Source organism: Hoplias malabaricus, chromosome X2, assembly GCF_029633855.1.
Source record: "Hoplias malabaricus isolate fHopMal1 chromosome X2, fHopMal1.hap1, whole genome shotgun sequence".
NCBI lineage: Eukaryota > Metazoa > Chordata > Actinopteri > Characiformes > Erythrinidae > Hoplias > Hoplias malabaricus.
This window is the reverse complement of record NC_089819.1, coordinates 23,736,188-23,756,142: the sequence shown is the minus strand read 5'-3', so window position 1 is coordinate 23,756,142 and position 19,955 is coordinate 23,736,188. Positions and strand designations below refer to the sequence as shown.

General features: G+C 43.2%; 1 protein-coding gene across 1 annotated transcript in view; it reads right to left on the bottom strand.

Moving 5' to 3' along the window:
* LOC136677349 (chondroitin sulfate proteoglycan 4-like) overlaps window positions 1–19,955 on the bottom strand; it is a 33,004-nt gene that overhangs the window by 4,421 nt on the left and 8,628 nt on the right. The window contains exons 3-9 of the mRNA XM_066654876.1: window positions 15,195–18,767; window positions 13,387–13,854; window positions 12,360–12,536; window positions 5,770–5,968; window positions 3,384–3,515; window positions 1,205–1,377; window positions 679–859 (exon numbers count right to left, since the gene is read on the bottom strand). Coding sequence (XP_066510973.1) covers window positions 679–859; window positions 1,205–1,377; window positions 3,384–3,515; window positions 5,770–5,968; window positions 12,360–12,536; window positions 13,387–13,854; window positions 15,195–18,767 — 4,903 coding nt within the window. The remainder of the gene's footprint in view (window positions 1–678; window positions 860–1,204; window positions 1,378–3,383; window positions 3,516–5,769; window positions 5,969–12,359; window positions 12,537–13,386; window positions 13,855–15,194; window positions 18,768–19,955) is intronic.

Below are 19,955 nucleotides of genomic sequence, written 5' to 3'. Positions count from 1 at the left end.
TAGACAACAGTGTTCTGAATACCTACATTATGCCAATATAGAGCTGGACTATAATTCAATATCAGAATAGACCACAATAGAAAATTTTTCAATAATGGTGGTATGATTTTTTATTTTCCACATTTTGATATACATTATTTATACTTTCACGAATGGACTTCACTACATGAAGCTGCTGTCAGTTCAGTGTTTCCTCTATGACTTTTTTAAGCAGCAGCAGCAGGCTCACACTCTCTCCCTCCCTATTTATTGAGAAGGTGGTGGCTGTATATCTAAAATGTACAGTATTATAGGGGGACGTTTTATAGTATCGGCAAAAAATCAATTTGTGGGGGTTCTTGTCAGTTATTCTGTATCTTTTATATTTGATTTTACTGATTTGGGAATAGGCGGCACTGTGGCACAGCAGGTTAGTGTCGCAGTTGCACAGCTCCAGGGACCTAGAGGTTGTGGGTTCGATTCCCGCTCCGGGTGACTGTCTGTGAGGAGTGTGGTGTGTTCTCCCTGTGTCTGCATGGGTTGCCTCCGGGTGACTGTCTGTGTGGTGTGTATAAGAATAAAGAAAAATCTTGTGATATAAATTTTGTCCGTATTGTCCAGCTCTGTCTTCAGGAAGAACCACAAGACTGTATATCATCAGTTGATTTAATTAATGTTCACAAACAGAAGGTTATTTACCTGTGTTTTTAAGAAGAAGAGAGCTTTGTTCAGGTCCAGCGTTTTCGTAGGAGATGTCAATATCTAATACCTGAGACTCAAGGCTGGCAGGAGGTGAAGACACCTTGAATATGAACTTGTCCAACACTGCCCATGACACTGAATCCATGTGCTGCTCATATGCCACTTCACCGCCATTTACCTGGAATCAAAGCATTGGTTGCACACTATCATTTAGCATAATCGTCATTTATATTGTATATTTACCAAACGTGGTCCTTATTTTGGAGAAAGGGACGCAATATCAACTATAAAGTTTCTTTCGCTGATTGTATTACAGCCGTCTGATGAACTACCACGAGGATAGCAAACACAACATTGCAAGCAATTTGTAAAAGGATCATCCGCCCATCCCCCCACAAGCTAATCCCAGAATGTACAGCACAGCCTTTCAGCAAAAGAGGCACCCACAGAATGGAGGCTAATTCATAATTTATTGCATTGCACTCTTCCATGCAAATAGAGCATGTGGTTTTACAGCACTCACCATGTCTTGTGTGAAGGAGGAAATCTCTGTTATGGACTTGTCTGCCTGCACATTCCCCAGTTTTCCAAATTTCGGAGGATTAACAACAGTATAATGAATGGTGCGGTTAGCGTCTCCTTTATCATCATTTGTCACTGCTTTGAGGACCTCATTTGAAATGAAGGATAAAGAGCCTGGATTGGAAACAAGAGTAAACATCACCCTGGATGAACTACAGCAGTTAAATATGCAGTCAAAACAACAGCAAGCGTCTGGCACGGGCTATAAACACAACCGCCTTATTGTGTGCTCTGTCACTTTGATGTCTGAATGCTTCGGCTCTCTGTGGCAGCACCTTATATACTCTTATGTTCATCTGAGGCTGGAAAAGTCAAAGGTTTGTGTTAACTGAGGCTTTACTCCATACTTGGCATTCGATGCTTGTGAAATACAAATTGTTTTAGAAAAAAAGAACCAACCAAACTGGAGTAGAGCACAAGATCCTGTGCCAGGGGTCTGTTTAACACACCCAGGCACAGTCTAGAACCTGGAGAAGTACTCTGCCTTCGAGGTCACCATTTATCATTTCAGTAAATCAATAAACACATTAATACAAACAAACATTAATGTGGTAAATGCACCAAGATTTTTATTTTCCAAAAATGCAGTTAATATCTCGTGGGCTTATTTGAGGAAGGAAGTCTAGGTCATGATTTCTCTTCAGTTCCTTGAACCAATGACGTATTGCTTATCCACACATGCTACTGGATGGTAACTATAAATAACAGTAAGCTTCCTCAAGAAGAGGTTTTCAAATGCATTAAAAACATAGTTATACTGAAGATTACAAGATTTTTTGTTAAAGGACTGTCACTAAAACAAGGACAACTCATTTGTGAATGAAAGGGAAAGCTAACATTTGGTAGGCACCGAGAATTAGTTCAGTACTTCCTGGGCCATTACTGTAATCACTCTTTCACACTGTCATTCATTCAGGTATTCATCTGGTGTAACTGCTGATCCTCATCACTGTCCCTGTGGGTCTGGTGCCCACTCTGAACCACTAGGTGTAAAGCAGACACACACCCTGGACAGCACATTATCATAATCCTGATATATTTTATTCTGTTCCATCAAGGCCACAGAGTTCACATCTGTTATTACAGAAATACTTTAATATAGTGTTCAGTCTAGTAGTCTGGTTCCTTAAGATCACTAGACTAAACACAAAGGAAAAGTGTAATTCTAAAGACATTTATATAGCAAATAAAAAAAATAAAAAACCGGCAATGCGCCAGGCTTTTATTCGGCTGCTTGTTTGATTTGTCCGTATAGGCACTGACCCATATAACAAAGGTGATTGTGGGTAAAGAGATTGCCCATGAGAGTGCTTTCTGTCCAAGGGCACAGTGTAGGAGAGGGGCACGTGTGTCTGAGCAAACTGCCGTTCAAGCAAGGAGTCGTTAAATGACGCTAGACGTGCTATAAAACTGGTTTCATCTGTTGAAGCAGCCTAACAGAACCTAACACTACACGTTGCCTGAAAACCCTAGTTGATTACACCAGCAAGGCTGATGTTAACGTATCCAAACAACACTTAAAAGCAGGCATAACAGCTGTTCTGAATATTGCCCCAGACAAAGGAGTGTGTGGGTGGCTGTTTTTAGCACAGGGTATTAAATCTGGCATATGACTAAGAATTTCTAAATAAAGAAATCACTAGTCTTTTTAGCACAGTTTGTTTGCAAACATGTTACACTCAGAGACAGCCTTTAAATGGGCCTCGGTACATGGACTACAGGCTTTAAAATGACTAAACAGTGTGTTAAATCACCCAGACACCATGAATCAACCACTGCAGGGTGTCAAGGGTGCATAAAATACAGCACAAAGCTGTTTATTATTGTTGGATGCAGTGTGATAGTTTTTGAGTACACATGTACACACAGAATACAATAAGCTTCGCTAAGGAAACGCTTATTATTTGTCTGTTTCTTCTGCATTCAAATAAAGCACTACTCTACTATAAAAAGAGTTCAGAACTGTAGGAATAAATCAGTTCAGCCGTCAACTTTGATACCGAATGTAAGATGACCAAACAAACCACTGCTCTTGTGTAAGCTCATGCCTTACTCCCGACAAATTAGAGTAGATTATACGCTAATTACACAGGATCACAAGAAGTTTTCCAGACGGTTACCTGGAAACACCCTGAGAGGGCCACTCCTTTCCAGACGGAGAACCAGGGCTCGTGCTGTGACACTGAAAATCTGCCGTGGAGCAAAGTTCACGCCATCATTCACCTGGAAATTAAAGCCTCCAGCCATGGCACCTGGGCAACACAACAAAGAATGCAGAGCACACTGTAGCATGGGAAACAGCTTGCCTTGCACTAAGAAATCTGACATTTGTATTCACAAAGCTAGAGGCATTATATTTACTCTTTCAGTTATGTGTCTTTCAGAAAGAAATATGATCAGGGCTTAAAGGAGCAATCAGACGTTTTTATTCACACATAATAAATTAGCCATTATACTGACGCCAAGTGTTCTGGATGTATCAGAGATTGTGTGGTCAATGTTGTGTACTCTATTGAGCATTAACTGCACTCAGGGACTACAAAACAAGATGATTCTTTATGCCATGTGTGGTGACAAAATATACAATAAATCATAAAATGTAATAAATCTTTACCTTCATAAATAGAGTCAGATGCTTGTTGGTGGTAACATTTATTGCTTGTTGAGTTACTGTAGTGTAAGTGTTGCATAAACTGTTCTAACTTTGTTTGCTGTCGACTCCTGGAAAAGCCAAGGGACTGTTTGTTTTTAAGGGAGTGTTTCTAAAGAGCTAACTGCAGCTGGAGATTTCTATCTCAACAGTGAACCTTTATCAGGTTTCAAATCATTTGACATCATCATGCAGTGAATGTACAACATGTGTAACATATTTTACCTGTGATTCCTTCTGTAGCAACACACGTGTCACGTTACATTTTTTAGCTGAAGATCTTGAGATACAGTTAAAAAAAGTGAAACCAATTAACAACTTTTTTGCTCATAGAGGCATAAGTTGCTTCACAGTGGCACAGAAATCAGTCGATTTCTTACTGAAGAAAAAGGTCTTGATATTGTATTGATGATCGGACTGACAGAATAAGCCCAAAAAAGGCTTAAAATATATGCTTTATCTTTCCATCAACTTTTATTTAAAGATGTTTTTACCTTCTCTTATAAAGTACATTTTTAGATATTTATTCATTAATTCATTCATTCTTTGTAACCTTCATCCACTTCAGGATCAGGGTGGGTCAGGAGCCTACCTGGAATCATTGGGCGCAAGGCAGGAATACACCCTGGAGGGGGCGCCAGTCCTTCACAGGGCAACACACACAAACACATTCACTCACACACTTTTGAGTCGCCAATCCACCTACCAGCATGTGTTTTTGGACCATGGGAAGAAACACAGGGAGAACACACCACGCTCCTCACAGACAGTCACCCGGAGGAAACCCACGCAGACACAGGGAGAACACACCACACTCTGAACACACAGTCACCCGGAGGAAACCCACGCAGACACAGGGAGAACACACCACACACCTCACAGACAGTCACCCAGAGGAAACCCACACAGACACAGGGAGAACACACCACACTCCTCACAGACAGTCACCCAGAGGAAACCCACACAGACACAGGGAGAACACACCACACTCCTCACAGACAGTCACCCAGAGGAAACCCACGCAGACACAGAGAGAACACACCACACTCCTCACAGACAGTCACCAGGAGGAAACCCACGCAGACACAGGGAGAACACACCACACTCCGAACACACAGTCACCCGGAGGAAACTCACGCAGACACAGGGATAACACACCACACTCCGAACACACAGTCACCCGGAGGAAACCCACGCAGACACAGGGAGAACACACCACACTCCTCACAGACAGTCACCCGGAGGAAACCCACACAGACACAGAGAGAACACACCACACTCCTCACAGACAGTCACCCGGAGGAAACCCACGCGGACACAGGGAGAACACACCACACTCCTCACAGACAGTCACCCGGAGGAAACCCACGCAGACACAGGGAGAACCCACCACACTCCGAACACACAGTCACCCGGAGGAAACCCACGCAGACACAGGGAGAACACACCACACTCCTCACAGACAGTCACCCAGAGGAAACCCACACAGACACAGAGAGAACACACCACACTCCTCACAGACAGTCACCCGGAGGAAACCCACGCAGACACAGGGAGAACACACCACACTCCTCACAGACAGTCACCCGGAGCGGGAATCGAACCCACAACCTCCGGGTCCCTGGAGCTGTGTGATTGCGACACTAATTTAGATTAGATTATATCAAACCTAGGATGAAATGTGAACTCCCATCACATAACTTCTTTACCCTTTGTGTTTATGTTCTTAGTCATATATTATTTATGTTGTAAATACCCAGCTAGAGACTGGAGAGAGGAATGTTTGAATCACAGATGAGGACAGATCATCCCGTTTCTCAGTGTGAGAAGGTAAAATAAATGCTGCTTCTCCTTACCACTGTGTACGAATATGAGCTGACCCTGGTCGATGTGAGCCTGAGTGAAGTTCATGATGGGTCGAGTGGGGGCAGTTTTCAGAGCCAGGTGACCGTTACTGGGCTGCGTGATGATGTAGTTGAGCTGATCTGGGGCAGTGTCATCATCCTCAGCATTCATGTCTTCAGGAGTAATTTCAGTGATGGAGGCAACCCAAACCTACACAAACAAACAGAGGAGCAGCGGTTATACAGAGCTATGGATCCTGAGCTGTTCTACAGAGCTATGGATCCTGAGCAGTTATACAGAGCTATGGATCCTGAGCAGTTATACAGAGCTATGGATCCCGAGCTGTTCTACAGAGCCATGGATTCAGAGCGGTTATACAGAGCCATGGATCCTGAGCTGTTATACAGAGCTATGGATCCTGAGCTGTTATACAGAGCTATGGATCCCGAGCTGTTCTACAGAGCGATGGATCCAGAGCGGTTATACAGAGCCATGGATCCTGAGCGGTTATACAGAGCTATGGATGCTGAGCAGTTCTACAGAGCTATGGATCCCGAGCTGTTCTACAGAGCCATGGATCCAGAGCTGTTATACAGAGCCATGGATCCAGAGCGATTATACAGAGTCATGGATCCAGAGCGGTTATACAGAGCTATGGATCCTGAGCTGTTCTACAGAGCTATGGATCCTGAGCTGTTCTACAGAGTCATGGAACCCGAGCTGTTCTTCAGAGCCATGGATCCAGAGCGGTTATACAGAGCCATGGATCCAGAGCGGTTATGCAGAGCCCTGGATCCTGAGCGGTTATACAGAGCCATGGATCCTGAGCTGTTATACAGAGCTATGGATCCTGAGCTGTTCTACAGAGTCATGGATCCCAAGCTGTTCTACAGAGCAATGGATCCAGAGCGGTTATACAGAGCCATGGATCCTGAGCAGTTATACAGAGCCATGGGTCCAGAGCGGTTATACAGAGCCATGGATCCAGAGCGGTTATACAGAGCCATGGACCCTGACCGGTTATACAGAGCCATGGGTCCAGAGCAGTTATACAGAGCCAAGGGTCCAGAGCGGTTATACACAGCCATGGATCCTGAGCGGTTATACAGAGCCATGGACCCTGACCGGTTATACAGAGCCATGGATGTGGAGCGGTTAAACAGAGCCATGGATCCGGAGCTGTTATACAGAGCTATGGATCCTGAGCTGTTATACAGAGCCATGGATCCTGAGCTGTTCTACAGAGCTATGGATCCTGAGCTGTTATACAGAGCCATGGATCCAGAGCGGATATACAGAACCATGGATCCTGAGCTGTTATACAGAGCTATGGATCCTGAGCTGTTATACAGAGCCATGGATCCTGAGCTGTTCTACAGAGCCATGGATCCTGAGCAGTTATACAGAGCCATGGATCCAGAGCTGTTATACAGAACCATGGATCCTGAGCGGTTATACAGAGCCATGGATCCAGAGCTGTTATACAGAACCATGGATCCTGAGCGGTTATACAGAGCTATGGATCCTGAGCAGATATACAGAGCCATGGATCCAGAGCAGATATACAGAACCATGGATCCTGAGCGGTTATACAGAGCTATGGATCCTGAGCTGTTATACAGAGCTATGGATCCTGAGCTGTTCTACAGAGCTATGGATCCTGAGCTGTTCTACAGAGCTATGGATCCTGAGCTGTTATACAGAACCACGGATCCTGAGCAGTTATACAGAGCCATGGATCCAGAGCTGTTATACAGAACCATGGATCCTGAGCGGTTATACAGAGCTATGGATCCTGAGCTGTTATACAGAGCCATGGATCCTGAGTGGTTATACAGAGCTATGGATCCTGAGCAGTTTCAGTTTCATTGTCTAACCCCTGTATGTGAATAAGTTACTAAGTGTGTATGTGATTGAGTGTGTGAATATGGAGCGCTACTTCCAACACCTTTTATATCTTCCACTGTCTTTTAATAGGTCTTAAAAGTTCATTGTGAGAGGAGGGCAAAACCTCACTGAAGTGTGAACAAAAAGCACGAATGATGACACCATGTTCCAGTCTGACTCATTCTCTGTAGTTTCATGTCTCTTTTTCAGGACTAAAATTAACATGCACTGTATTATGGACATTCCTGGAAACATTAGCTAATTTCATTGGAGAACTGTTCACCCTGGAAAATGGTGCTTTATGAAGTATCATAAAGTTGGTAATGAAAACCCTCAGAAACACACCCCGAGATGTCAGCTGTGGTTAAGGGGTAGTGAACAAAAAAAAGCAATGCTTCGTTGTTGCAAGACCACACTGCATAACAAGGGGCTTGACACATTGTGCTTGTAGACTGCAGGATTCTCATTAATGAGGACTTGAGTAATGTGAGGTACTGATGTTGGACGATTCGTTCTGAATCAATAACCCCACTCCAACTCTTCCTAAATGTACCGGGATGAACTCCATCACTCCAGAGAAGGTTGATGGGCTTTCTATCCCTCTTAGCCCTGGACACAGTGACCTTAAATTAACATACTGCAGCTCCAGAACTTCCCCAAATGATTTCACGTTATGCTTTTCTGTGGGGATCCGACAAGCTGTGTGAGCACAACAGACAAGCTTTGGAAAAAACACACAGAGAATACAGTCCCACTCCCACACTGCACTTTAGACTGTTGTACTGACTTGATACACACTGTTCTGATTTAAAATATTCTGTTATTAAAAATACAAAGTGCATTCTGGACTTTTCTAAAGGTGCTGTACACCAGGAATAAAGTGGAGAGCAATGGTCAGAAATGCTCTTGATCTGTGGCTAAAATCGAATAAGATAATGACCTGATCTCCATGTTTAATGACACGATTATTTAATGTTGCACTCTGAAAACAGTGGTCATGATGCATCCACTACCCATCAGTGCAGATGACTACAGTCCTTTGCTTTCAGGAAGCCACAACATCCTGTTCATTTGCGGTTCACAAAACAAACCCCTCTCGCATCAGTTTTCTGTTCTGTGTCATGGTCGACTTGAGTATGAAGATGAGTGAAACCGCTGTGACTCATAAAGCAGCTTCAGTCCACCCCTCCATCTCAACTTCAGTACATAGTTTGGCTGGTGTCATTTAACCACAGACTCATTGATACACTTTTTCCAAAAGTTTATGGACACCTGTTATGACTAGTGTAAAGGGCTGAATGATTTTTTTGGGCCAACACCAACACTGCTATTATGATTAAGTTCATTATTTTAAATTAATGCCCAGGCACCCAAAATGACAATGAAGATCTGGTTTTAATTTTGAGCGCTGAATGTAGAGCGCCTGAGGCTGTGGTTGTCATGGACACGTCAGTGTTTGTCTTTGGTTGGTCTCACGCTGTTACACATAAACCAATTTTTTTTTTTTATTAAAATAGCAAACTTTGACTTTATAACTACAGGCGCTGAAACAGGTCATTCTGAACAGGGCTTTAGAGAGGGAGAAAACTCTGCTGAGGTGTTTGATTCTTGTGGTGTTTTCACCAAAGCAGGTCACAGATGTGTCTTTACGTGTCGTGTGTATTAGCTGCTGAGTTACTGGAGGTTCTCCATTGAGTTTTAAACATTAAAAACGATTAAAAACACTCTCCAGTGAAAATTCAATGTTTAAAGTAATGTCTGTGTGGTACTGATATATGTGTCCTTAAGGAGAAATATATTAATCAATATAAATATATTAAATAATATTAAACAATTCAAATTCAGATTCGGAATATTTCATTTTTTAACGGACAAAAGTTTCTTTGATCCGATTGCTGTACAATGGTCAAATAATGGAGAATCAATGAAGGCACAATATATATATATATATCCCATCACGATTTCAACTTATTGTGTGTCAGTATAATAAATGAAATGTGATATTTTTGGGGGGAGGTTTTTGGAAGCTGCAGACAACAGTGAAAAGTTAAAAAACTCATAAATACATAAAATATACGTATAACATTGTATAATATCAACATATTTTGTCATTTAATGCCATTAATATATATGTAAATTAAAATAAAATTTAATTAAAGTGTGCAAAAGAAGGCAAAAACCAGTATATGACACAAAAAGGCTAGAACTGTAGCAATATCTATTAGCAATTCAAAAATGCATGAAATATTACGTACTGTTATATATAATATTACCTGTTCAGTGCATATTTCACATATTTTCCAAATTGTGGGGGGGCATACCGCTCTTTGCTCTCTTGTGATCTGTAAACCCTGCTTTAATCATGCCCTGAAAAGTCGTGTTATTTAAAAGTAGATGCACTGAGCCCCCTTGTGGATACTGCATAAAGCTGCAGCTGATTTCACTCACTCAATTTTACATGAGAATTTTTCAACAGTTCAGTCTGTGGTCTCTGCAGAATAAAACTCAGCCACTGAGTAATCCGCTGAGGTCAACATAACTCTTATTAACACAACTACACTAAACTCTTCCATCAGATCGTCCTATCGAAGGACTTGCCAGTGGAACCCCTTGAGGAATCCCAAGTATTTGGTACATGGAGCCGCATTACCCTTCTGTGTGCTCCTCAAATTAGGGCCATTTTCTGTAACTAGAAAGAGTTTTAAAGGCTACTGGAGTTAGTGACATGTTCCCACACAAAAACACTGACCTCCAGCAAGACAACAAAATACTTGTAATGTATCATGTGTAAAATAATAACATGTCCAGAAGATTGTAGACACCCCTTATAATTAGTGAATTCAGCTACTCATTTTGGACAAGGACATTCAACCTTGCACATGAAAACCATAATTAACTGGGATGTGCCTAGGTTCAAAATGCCTAATGCCTGATGACTAGAGACGTACGGTGCCTTACGAAAGTATTCGGGCCCTTGAACTTTTTAACCTTTTGCCACATTTAATGCTTCAAACAAAGATATACAACTAAAATTTGTGAAGAATCAAGAAGTGGGACACAATCATGAAGTGGAATGAAATTTATTGGATGTGTCAATTTTTAACAAATAAAAAAACTGAAAAGCGTGGAGTGCGATATTATTCGGCCCCTTGCGTTAATTTTTTGTAGCGCCACCTTTTGCTGCAATTACAGCTGCAAGTCGCTTGGGGAATGTCTCTATCAGTTTTGCACATCGAGAGACTGAAATTCTTGCTCATTCTTCCTTGCAAAACAGCTGGAGCTCAGTGAGGTTGGATGGAGAGCGTTTGTGAACAGCAGTCTTCAGATCTTTCCACAGATTCTTGATTGGATTCAGGTCTGGACTTTGACTTGGCCATTCCAACACCTGGATACATTTATTTGTGAACCATTCCATTGTAGATTTGGCTTTATGTTTTGGATCATTGTCTTGTTGGAAGATAAATCTCCGTCCCAGTCTCAGGTTTTCTTCCAGAATGGTCCTGTATTTGGCCCCATCCATCTTCCCATCAATTTTGACCATCTTCCCTGTCCCTGCTGACGAAAAGCAGGCCCAAACCATGATGCTGCCACCACCATGTTAGACAGTGGGGATGGTCTGTCCAGGGTGATGAGCCAAACACATCGTTTTGCGTTGTGGCCAAACAGTTCGATTTTGGTTTTATCTGACCAGAGCACCTTCTTCCACATGTTTGGTGTGTCTCCCCTGTGGCTTGTGGCAAACTTTAAACAAGACTTTTTATGGATATATTTGAGAAATGGCTTTCTTCTTGCCACTCTTCCATAAAGTCCAGATTTGTGCAGTGTACGACTGATTGTTGTCCTATGGACAGACTCTCCCACCTCAGCTGTAGATCTCTGCAGTTCATCCAGAGTGATCATGGGCCTCTTGGCTGCATCTCTGATCAGTCTTCTCCTTGTTCGAGGTGAAGGTTTAGAAGGACGGCCGGGTCTTGGTAGAGTTGCAGTGGTCTGATACTCCTTCCATTTCAGTATGATTGCTCGCACAGTGCTCCTTAGACTGTTTAAAGCTTGGGAAATCTTGTTGTACCCAAATCCGGCTTTAAACTTCTCCACACCAGTATCTCGGACCTGCCTGGTGTGTTCCTCGGTCTTCATGATGCTCTCTGCGCTTTGAACAGAACCCTAAGACTATCACAGAGCAGGTGCATTTATACGGAGACTTGATTACACACAGGTGGATTCTATTTATCATCATCAGTCATTTGGGACAACACTGGATCATTCAGAGATCTTCACTGAACTTCTGGAGTGAGTTTGCTGCACTGAAAGTAAAGGGGCTGAATAATATTGCACGTCCCATTTTTCAGTTTTTAATTTTTTAAAAAAGTTTGACACATCCAATAAATTTCATTTCACTTCACGATTGTGTCCCACTTGTTGTTGATTCTTCACAAAAAATTTAAATGTTATATCTTTATGTTTGAAGCCTGAAATGTGGCAAAAGTTTGAAAAGTTCAAGGGGCCGAAAACTTTCGCAAGGCACTGTAACAATCCCCCAGCACTGGGCTGTGGAGCAGTGAAACTGGAGCTCAAACCAATACCTTTGGGAAGAGTTGGAGTTCCATTTCCAGATCTTATCACCAAACATAAACACCTAACAAGAAATGTAAAAGCAGATGCCAACATATAGACCTATATGGCCAGTATAAAGAAATGAATAGATTTCACCCACCCTGAGGACCTTGTTTGCTGTAATGACGGGAGGTTCATCGTTGACTGGAGTGATTTGGATGTACACAGTCCTGGGTGTGCTGTGTTTTCTCAGGTCTGTGTCATTAGCTATAACAGTGAAGTGGTCCTCTAATGTCTCAGAGTTATCATGGACATAGTAGATAAACTCCTGTTCCACCTGCGGCAAAGAAATGAAATAAGTCATGAGTAAATTAGATACTGTGGTTAAACTGGTTGTTCACTTATTTATTTCATTCCTCTCTGGCTTCCAGCATCCATTTTTCTCCACTTCTTAAGATCAGAATGCTTAACCCCTTTGACAATACTTAACTTACAGTGACTTAACAGTGTAATGTACAACTACTGAGATGGTTACTCATTAAGAGCTCTGTATTCCTTGATGTTGAAACAGCTACACAGATTCCTGCACAGACGTTAGATGCAGCTAACATCCAGCACTTATATGATTTGGAAGGGGAAACCTTAAGAAAAGAATCACATGTTCGGTGCATGTTCACATTCATTTGAGAATTGGGAGCCTACCAACCCACGCACTGTGAAATAAGAACACCCAGTCAGGTTTCTGTGGGCGGGAAACGTGGGATAAATCGAGCTGTTATAAATCCAATTCTGTGGTTTCTTACGTGAAGGGAATACAATTTATAATGATCCCGCCCTCTTGCCAGAGTCTCTCCAATCACAGCCCTGGACACACGCTTATGTGAGAGCGCAAAGACGACGTTAAACTGAGCAAAACAGACACAGCCAGCGCCAAGAAATAAGAAGACTGAGTAAAAACAAGGATGGAGAAGGATAATGAAGCAAAAACAACTAAAAACGAGACCTCTGGGTCAGGGTGAACAGCGAGTGGCTTGTTTTTATTTAAAGGAACAGGCGACAAAACCGGCCTATCAGAACAGGGCTGTTTTCCAGAACCGTGTTCCCTTAAATTCTTCAGCTATTTTCAATTAACTAATGACAGATTAAAACTAAACCCTTCTCTTTTCTTGCCTTTACAAATCCATCACCTGTTTCCTGGTGAAGTAGGTGGTGGGTATCCCTGGGAAACGGGAATTCTCAATGCGGCCGTGCAGGGGTCCCTCGGAGACGTAGTACACGAAGTGAAGCCCTGAGAAATGCCGATTACTGACTCGGACGGTCTTCTCAGTGAGAGCCTTGGATGCTCCTTCTTTCAGAGTGATGTTAGTGACCTCCACGGGAATGAAGCGAGGGATGATATCCACAGATAAAGTGATACTGCTGACTTCTGCAACTCCATTGCTGGCCTCCAAAATAAAAGTGTCATTGACCTGGTCAGGGGTCACCTGCACATACTGGATGTGACCATCATTGATGTCTTGCTGTGTAAAGTTCATCAAAGGTCTCTCCTGAGTTCCCTGGTACCGATCATCCAAAACTCTACGCAGATATCCATTTGATGGAGCAGCTCTGAGACCGAGGATGATTTCTGACGGCAAATTATCATCATGAGTGACCTGGAAAATAAAGGCCACAAAACAAGGGACATTTGTATTTTAAAATCAGTCTCAGAGGCTAAAATTTGTAACATAATCATAAACCTAAACTATAATTTAGTTTAAGGAAAAATTCCACCAGTATTTCAAAATATCACCGTAAGTGAGTGTAAATCAAATTTTCAAAGAGTTTAAAATTAAATGGTTCACTGTAGAGAAACCTATTTCAAACAGTGTCTTCTAAGTTTAATGTTGATCATTATCAGGTAGTGTTTAATGCAACACAATCCAAAACAAGGATTCAAAGTGTCATTGACATGAAGCACTATAGCACCTCCTTGTGGAGCAAGCCTTATATGTGAGTGAGTATGTAAAGAATAGCAGTATTCCCACTATAGTATACCCGGAGGAAACCCACGCAGACACAGGGAGAACACACCACACTCCTCACAGACAGTCACCCGGAGGAAACCCATGCAGACGCAGGGAGAACACACCACACTCCTCACAGACAGTCACCTGGAGGAAACCCACACAGACACAGGGAGAACACACCACACTCCTCACAGACAGTCACCCAGCAGAAACCCACGCAGACACAGGGAGAACACACCACACTCCTCACAGACAGTCACCCGGAGGAAACCCACGCAGACACAGGGAGAACACACCACACTCCTCACAGACAGTCACCCGGAGGAAACCCACGCAGACACAGGGAGAACACACCACACTCCTCACAGATAGTCACCCGGAGCGGGACTTGAACCCACAACCTCCAGGTCCCTGGAGCTGTGTGACTGTGACACTAACCTGCTGCGCCACTGTGTCGCCTCCGCCATGTTATTATCGTTAGTAATTAGTATTAATATCATTAGTGAGTAAATAAAAATGAATGTGAATGAATGTATGTGAGTGACTGAGTGAGTAAGTGAGTATAAATGTAAGTGACAGTGCCTGTCTGAATGAGTAGTAAATTACAAGCCTAATTCCATCAAAATGCTTTGCATCTAAAAATGTTTTTTTATTCTAGACTTGTTTTTCCTTCCAATACCCTTCACAAATACACTCTCCTTTGAAAATGTCAGACAATATCTCATGCCTCAAGCGGTGCATTCATAACTATGTTTTTAATGACTGCTATTTAATTCTTCAGAGCTCTGGGAGCTACAACCGTGAGCAATTCTGACCCAATCATTTACTCTTTCCACATCAAAAAACTCTGGATGACTGTTTACCTCCTCACAATATAATTATGCAGGAATGTTGGGAAGAACTACAGTGCACTTCCCCTCTGGCTCACTGAAGGGTAGAATGATAAAACATTGATGCAAAATTATTGTTATGCAATAATCTTTCACCTCAAATTTACTGCGCTCAATCTTCACAGGTCTGCCCTCCTCTACCAGCAGTGGTTTGTTGTGAAGAACGACAGGTGGCCTTTGATGGCTTTCCAAGTACACTTTCACGTTAATTCTGGCCTCTAGACGCAGGCCTTTCGCTTTCACCTCCACAGAGAAAAAGTCAGCCAAATTCCTGCTGTTGTCATGTCGATAACAGAGCAAAGAATTCCTCAGCTCGTGTAGCGTGAACGACTCCACTTTCTTGTCTTTTAAAAACAATCCGCCGTGTTTTGGCACCTCTTGTATTTTGAATGTTATTTCTCTGTCTTCTCTGATGTCCAGGTTTGTGACCACGCTGAAGTTGGTGCTGCTGAACGTCTTGGATTGCCCTTTCTGGACCAAAAGACCTGTGTTGTTCGCAACCCTCAGGTATGGGTCATGAGCAACGATTTCCAACAGAGACGAGACGTAGTGCTTCCCGTCTGAAACAAACAGCACAAAGCGCCCTGAGCTCACGCCGCGGTGGATGAACAACACTCGTTTCTGCTCCAGATCCTCCTGGCTGAACTGGTACAGCTTGTGAGAAGTGTCGTTCACCAGCACCAGATCTCCCAAAGGGATGCCACGGCGAGTGTACACAAGCTGCCCATCGCTGAAGTCGGAGTCGGCATCGTGATAGCACAGGTCATCCAGGGTCAGCAGCCTCTGTCCGTCTCTGACCACATGGAAAACCTGGTCCACGATACGAACAGGCTTTTCGTCATTCACTAACTGTATGGAGATGTCGAACATGCCTTCTTTGAATCCAACCTCATCTTCACTCACCGAGATCTTTGCCACGGGACTTGACGAAGCTATGAATGTGAACTGATCATGAGTCGTTTCACTGTCATCATGAACGTACATGAGGCGCTCTTCTAAAATATCCTGATTGGTGAAAGAGACTAGCCGGTCGTAGCTCTTGGTGGAGTTCGAGAGGTTGATGCGGGTCAGTTTGCCATGTTTCGGGCCCTTGGTGATGGTGTAGTACATTTCCTTTGTGCTCAGAGTCTCAGCAAACAAATCCTTTTTGGTGATGAGTTTGCTCTCTCCTTCCAGGATTGAGAGACCATTGTTTCTTACATAAATGCTGTTGATGTCTGCCTTGATGTTTATGTGAAATACATGAGTGCCTGAGTGAGCATGCTTGCTGAACACTTGAAAATTAAATATGTCTTTTGTGTCCTCGTATGGTCTGTCCACCAACTGATACTCCACCTTCATGTCTGTGATATCCCTCTGACTAAAAGTGGAATTGACCTCTAACATCTCATTATTCAGCAACAACATCCCCTTCTGGGTGGTAGAGAGAAGCCTGAAAAAAAGCTCATCCTCATGTAGCATCACCCCTTGTGCAGTTGCAAACAGATGCTGGGAATCAACTGCCACTCTCCTGATTTTGTCCATCTCAATGATTTCATTCCTCTCCACTGTGTAATTTACCCACTTGACACTTATGGCAAAAACCAGCTCCTCTGTGGCTTTAGCAGCAACCGTGACTTTACATTTGAAGTGGTCTGAAACGCTGGCAGACTGAACATCTCTAAAGGTGCTGAGATACCTCAGGCGGTCCTTCTCTAAAACTCTCTGAGAGAACGAGTTAGTGAACTTCCACTCTCCACTTGAATGAAGTCTCTGAAGTTCACCGAATTTTGGTGGCTCGGTGACATCGTAACGAATGTCCACCACCTGTCTCACCGCATTGGTCCGTACCGCTAAATGAGCGCTGCTTATCAGAGCCATTTCTCCTTGAGTGACCTCTAGCCCAGTGTTGTTCATGACACTGTATACCAATCCCACAGCCATAATTCTCAGAACCACTGTGTTGCTGACCTTCTCTCCATCGCTCACTCTCAACACGATCCTTGAGTTCCTCACTCCAGTGTGGACATAGTTTATCTTTCCATCTTCTAAAGCTGAGTGAGGGAAGGTAGTGATAGCCTGACCTGGGTTATCTTCAGTTTCCAAAAAACCAGCGTCTGCATTGAGATTCCCCAGCACTGAGTAGACCAGGTCTGTAAAGTTGCTGTCTATGTCTACAGCCTTCAGTACATCCGTGGTTAGCTTTTTCTTAGAGTTCTCAAGCAGGACAAAGAGATTTCCTTCAGGTAGGCTTAACTCGGGGGCATCGTTGGTTGGTGTCACTGTCACATTGAATCTGTAGAGCCTATGTCCTTTCAGGTAGCTTGGTGTCTCCTTTCTGCTGCTGGAGAAGACAGAGAACATAAAGTAGTCCTGTGGGTCTTCAGAACCTCCATGGATATAGATCACTCGGCCATGCCAGAGATCCAGCATACTAAAAGTATTCTCTTCTTGCTCCTGGTCCACATCGAACCTAAGCTGACCATGCACTGGCTGCTCTTCGATTCTAAACATGATTTGAGACTGGCGAATGCCAAGTTTCTTAAAGTCCAAGTTCACTTTAATGTGTTTTGAATCCAGGGATGCACGTCCACCCTCGGGCACCACAAGGTTTCTGAGCTGAAGGAAGTTCTGTCCATATTTTTTGACGAGACCCTTTGCGAGAGTGGACATATCTAAAGGTGGTAATTGAGTGACAGAGACAGCAAGGGTCTGAGGTACAGTGGCTGGACTCAGAGTGGTCATAATCTCAGGTTCTTTCTCAGGCTCACAGCCAACCGAGATGTCTTTGGTGACTACAGCACTGGGGAGCCCTGCTGAAGCACCACTGACCTTGATGTCTCTGAAGCAGCCCTTGAAGGACCCACCTTTAATGCGCTTTCCGGCAACAGAAGAGAGACCCACTTTTCTCGCTTCAGAGCGAGTGCTATCATCGACTCCCCCGAGGAACAGAAAGCCTTTCAGGTGCAGGGCCTTTGATCTTGAGCTGATACTAGATTTCACAGTCTCTCCATCTACAGTGAGCTGTAAGCTTTTGGAAGTGAAGTAAAGTCTGACACTGTGCCACTTCTGGTCATTGACGAAAGTTAGAGAGCGTAGTTCTGTTTTCATTCCATCTCTCCCTACCATTGCAACTAGCAACCCTTCACGAATCTCCATGGCAGCAAAGTCGCCCTGTCGAGCTGAATTGTACATAATGATACCCTCTTGAGCTGAGGTATGTAGGGAGCACTCAAGAGACCACTCCTGCTGTGCAGCCCATGGAGGAAGTGAGATGTATGCCCTGGAGCTGAAAAAACTGACTGCATCTTGTTCAGTAGCAAAGAACTGAGGACTGCATCCGAGGGAGACCTCATAAACATTCTTCAAACCAGAGTAGGGCCTAAGTGATGAGAGGAGGTTGTGTTCATTAAACAGCACTTCATCGAGGCAGCCGCGGAAGCCAGTGAGATCACTAGGGAGATAGACCTTATCCAAGCCCCCTGTCCCACCAACATATAGGCCGTCTGTGATACTGAGCTCCTGATGTGAGCGTGGTAGAGTCTGGCTGGTCTGGAAACTCTTGTCCACAGTTAAGCTGACATTATTGCGGTCATGGACAAGGTCTACTGTGTGCCAAGCCAAATCATTCAGTTGGTTTCCTCTGTCTGAGTGCAGAACCCGCTCTCCAGAGCCAAGTTCCAGTCTGGCCTACGGATGAAAAAGAAGAAATCAGTGTTTGAAAAAACACATGTAGAAACAATAGAAAGATTATATTATGCTTCTTTCAAATGTGCTTTAAAACCAAGAGCACAAAGTCAGTTACATGTAAAATACTGTGCAGAATTCACATAAATTAATGACATATCACTATTTATATTCATAATAAGTGTGTGTTTGTGTTAGTGCTGTCAAAATGAATGCGTTAACACATGTGGAAATTTAATACAGGGTTTTGTAACGCTAATTAATCGTTTTACCAAATTTGGACACAAAGTCACTCTCTTTTATGGAGCCTAGTGACATATTAGTTGTTTTAACTAGTGATGTAAGCACAGCGTCACAGCTGTTGAGTTCAGAAAGGAAGGTTATGTTCTATTTATGCTGAAACAAATATTAATTATCATAACTCTCTCTCTCTCTCTCTCTCTCTCTCTCTCTCTCTCTCTCTCTCTCCTCTCTTTGTATGATGTAGCATCAATTGGCTCCATGAAAGCTTCTGTGTCTGAGGCTAAAGTTCTCCCTGACACTTTTACTCAGCAAATCACCAAAAATCACCAAAACCACACTGAGATATTAAAATAAATTAAAAAAAGAAGGGTTTCCTCTGGCCAGTATGTCATGGATATCACACTACACATTTATCTCCCTCCCAATAATACATGTACAGTGGAACCTCTGCTTACGAACTTGATCCGTTCCGTGACCCGGTTCGTAAGTAGAAAAGTTTGTTTTTCTCGAGTCAATTTTCCTCATTTAAAATAATGGAAAAGCAATTAATGCGTTCCAGCCCCCGCCCCGAAAGTCACCCTTTTTGCACTGATATATGTTTACAACACTCTCAAATTAGTAAAAAAAATACATGTAGCGTAACTAAAAATAAAAGAGAAATAAGAGAAATACAGTGGTAACAGTAATAAATGACTGGCTGGAGGAGTAACACAGGCACTGGCTGTATGACGGGAGGTGGGGGGTGGGTGGAATAACGGAGAGTAGGTGGTGAATGTGGGGAGACGAATCGTAGATACGGCTTAACTTAGCACGAATTTCGATGTCTGCTATTTACACTAATGCTACATTGCTAAAGCTACAATTTGCTAATCTTAAACGTTCACTCAAGTCTGGGCATGCTGGGAGACTCGCCGATTGGGGTCAGTGGCCATTTCCAGCCGCCGGCTC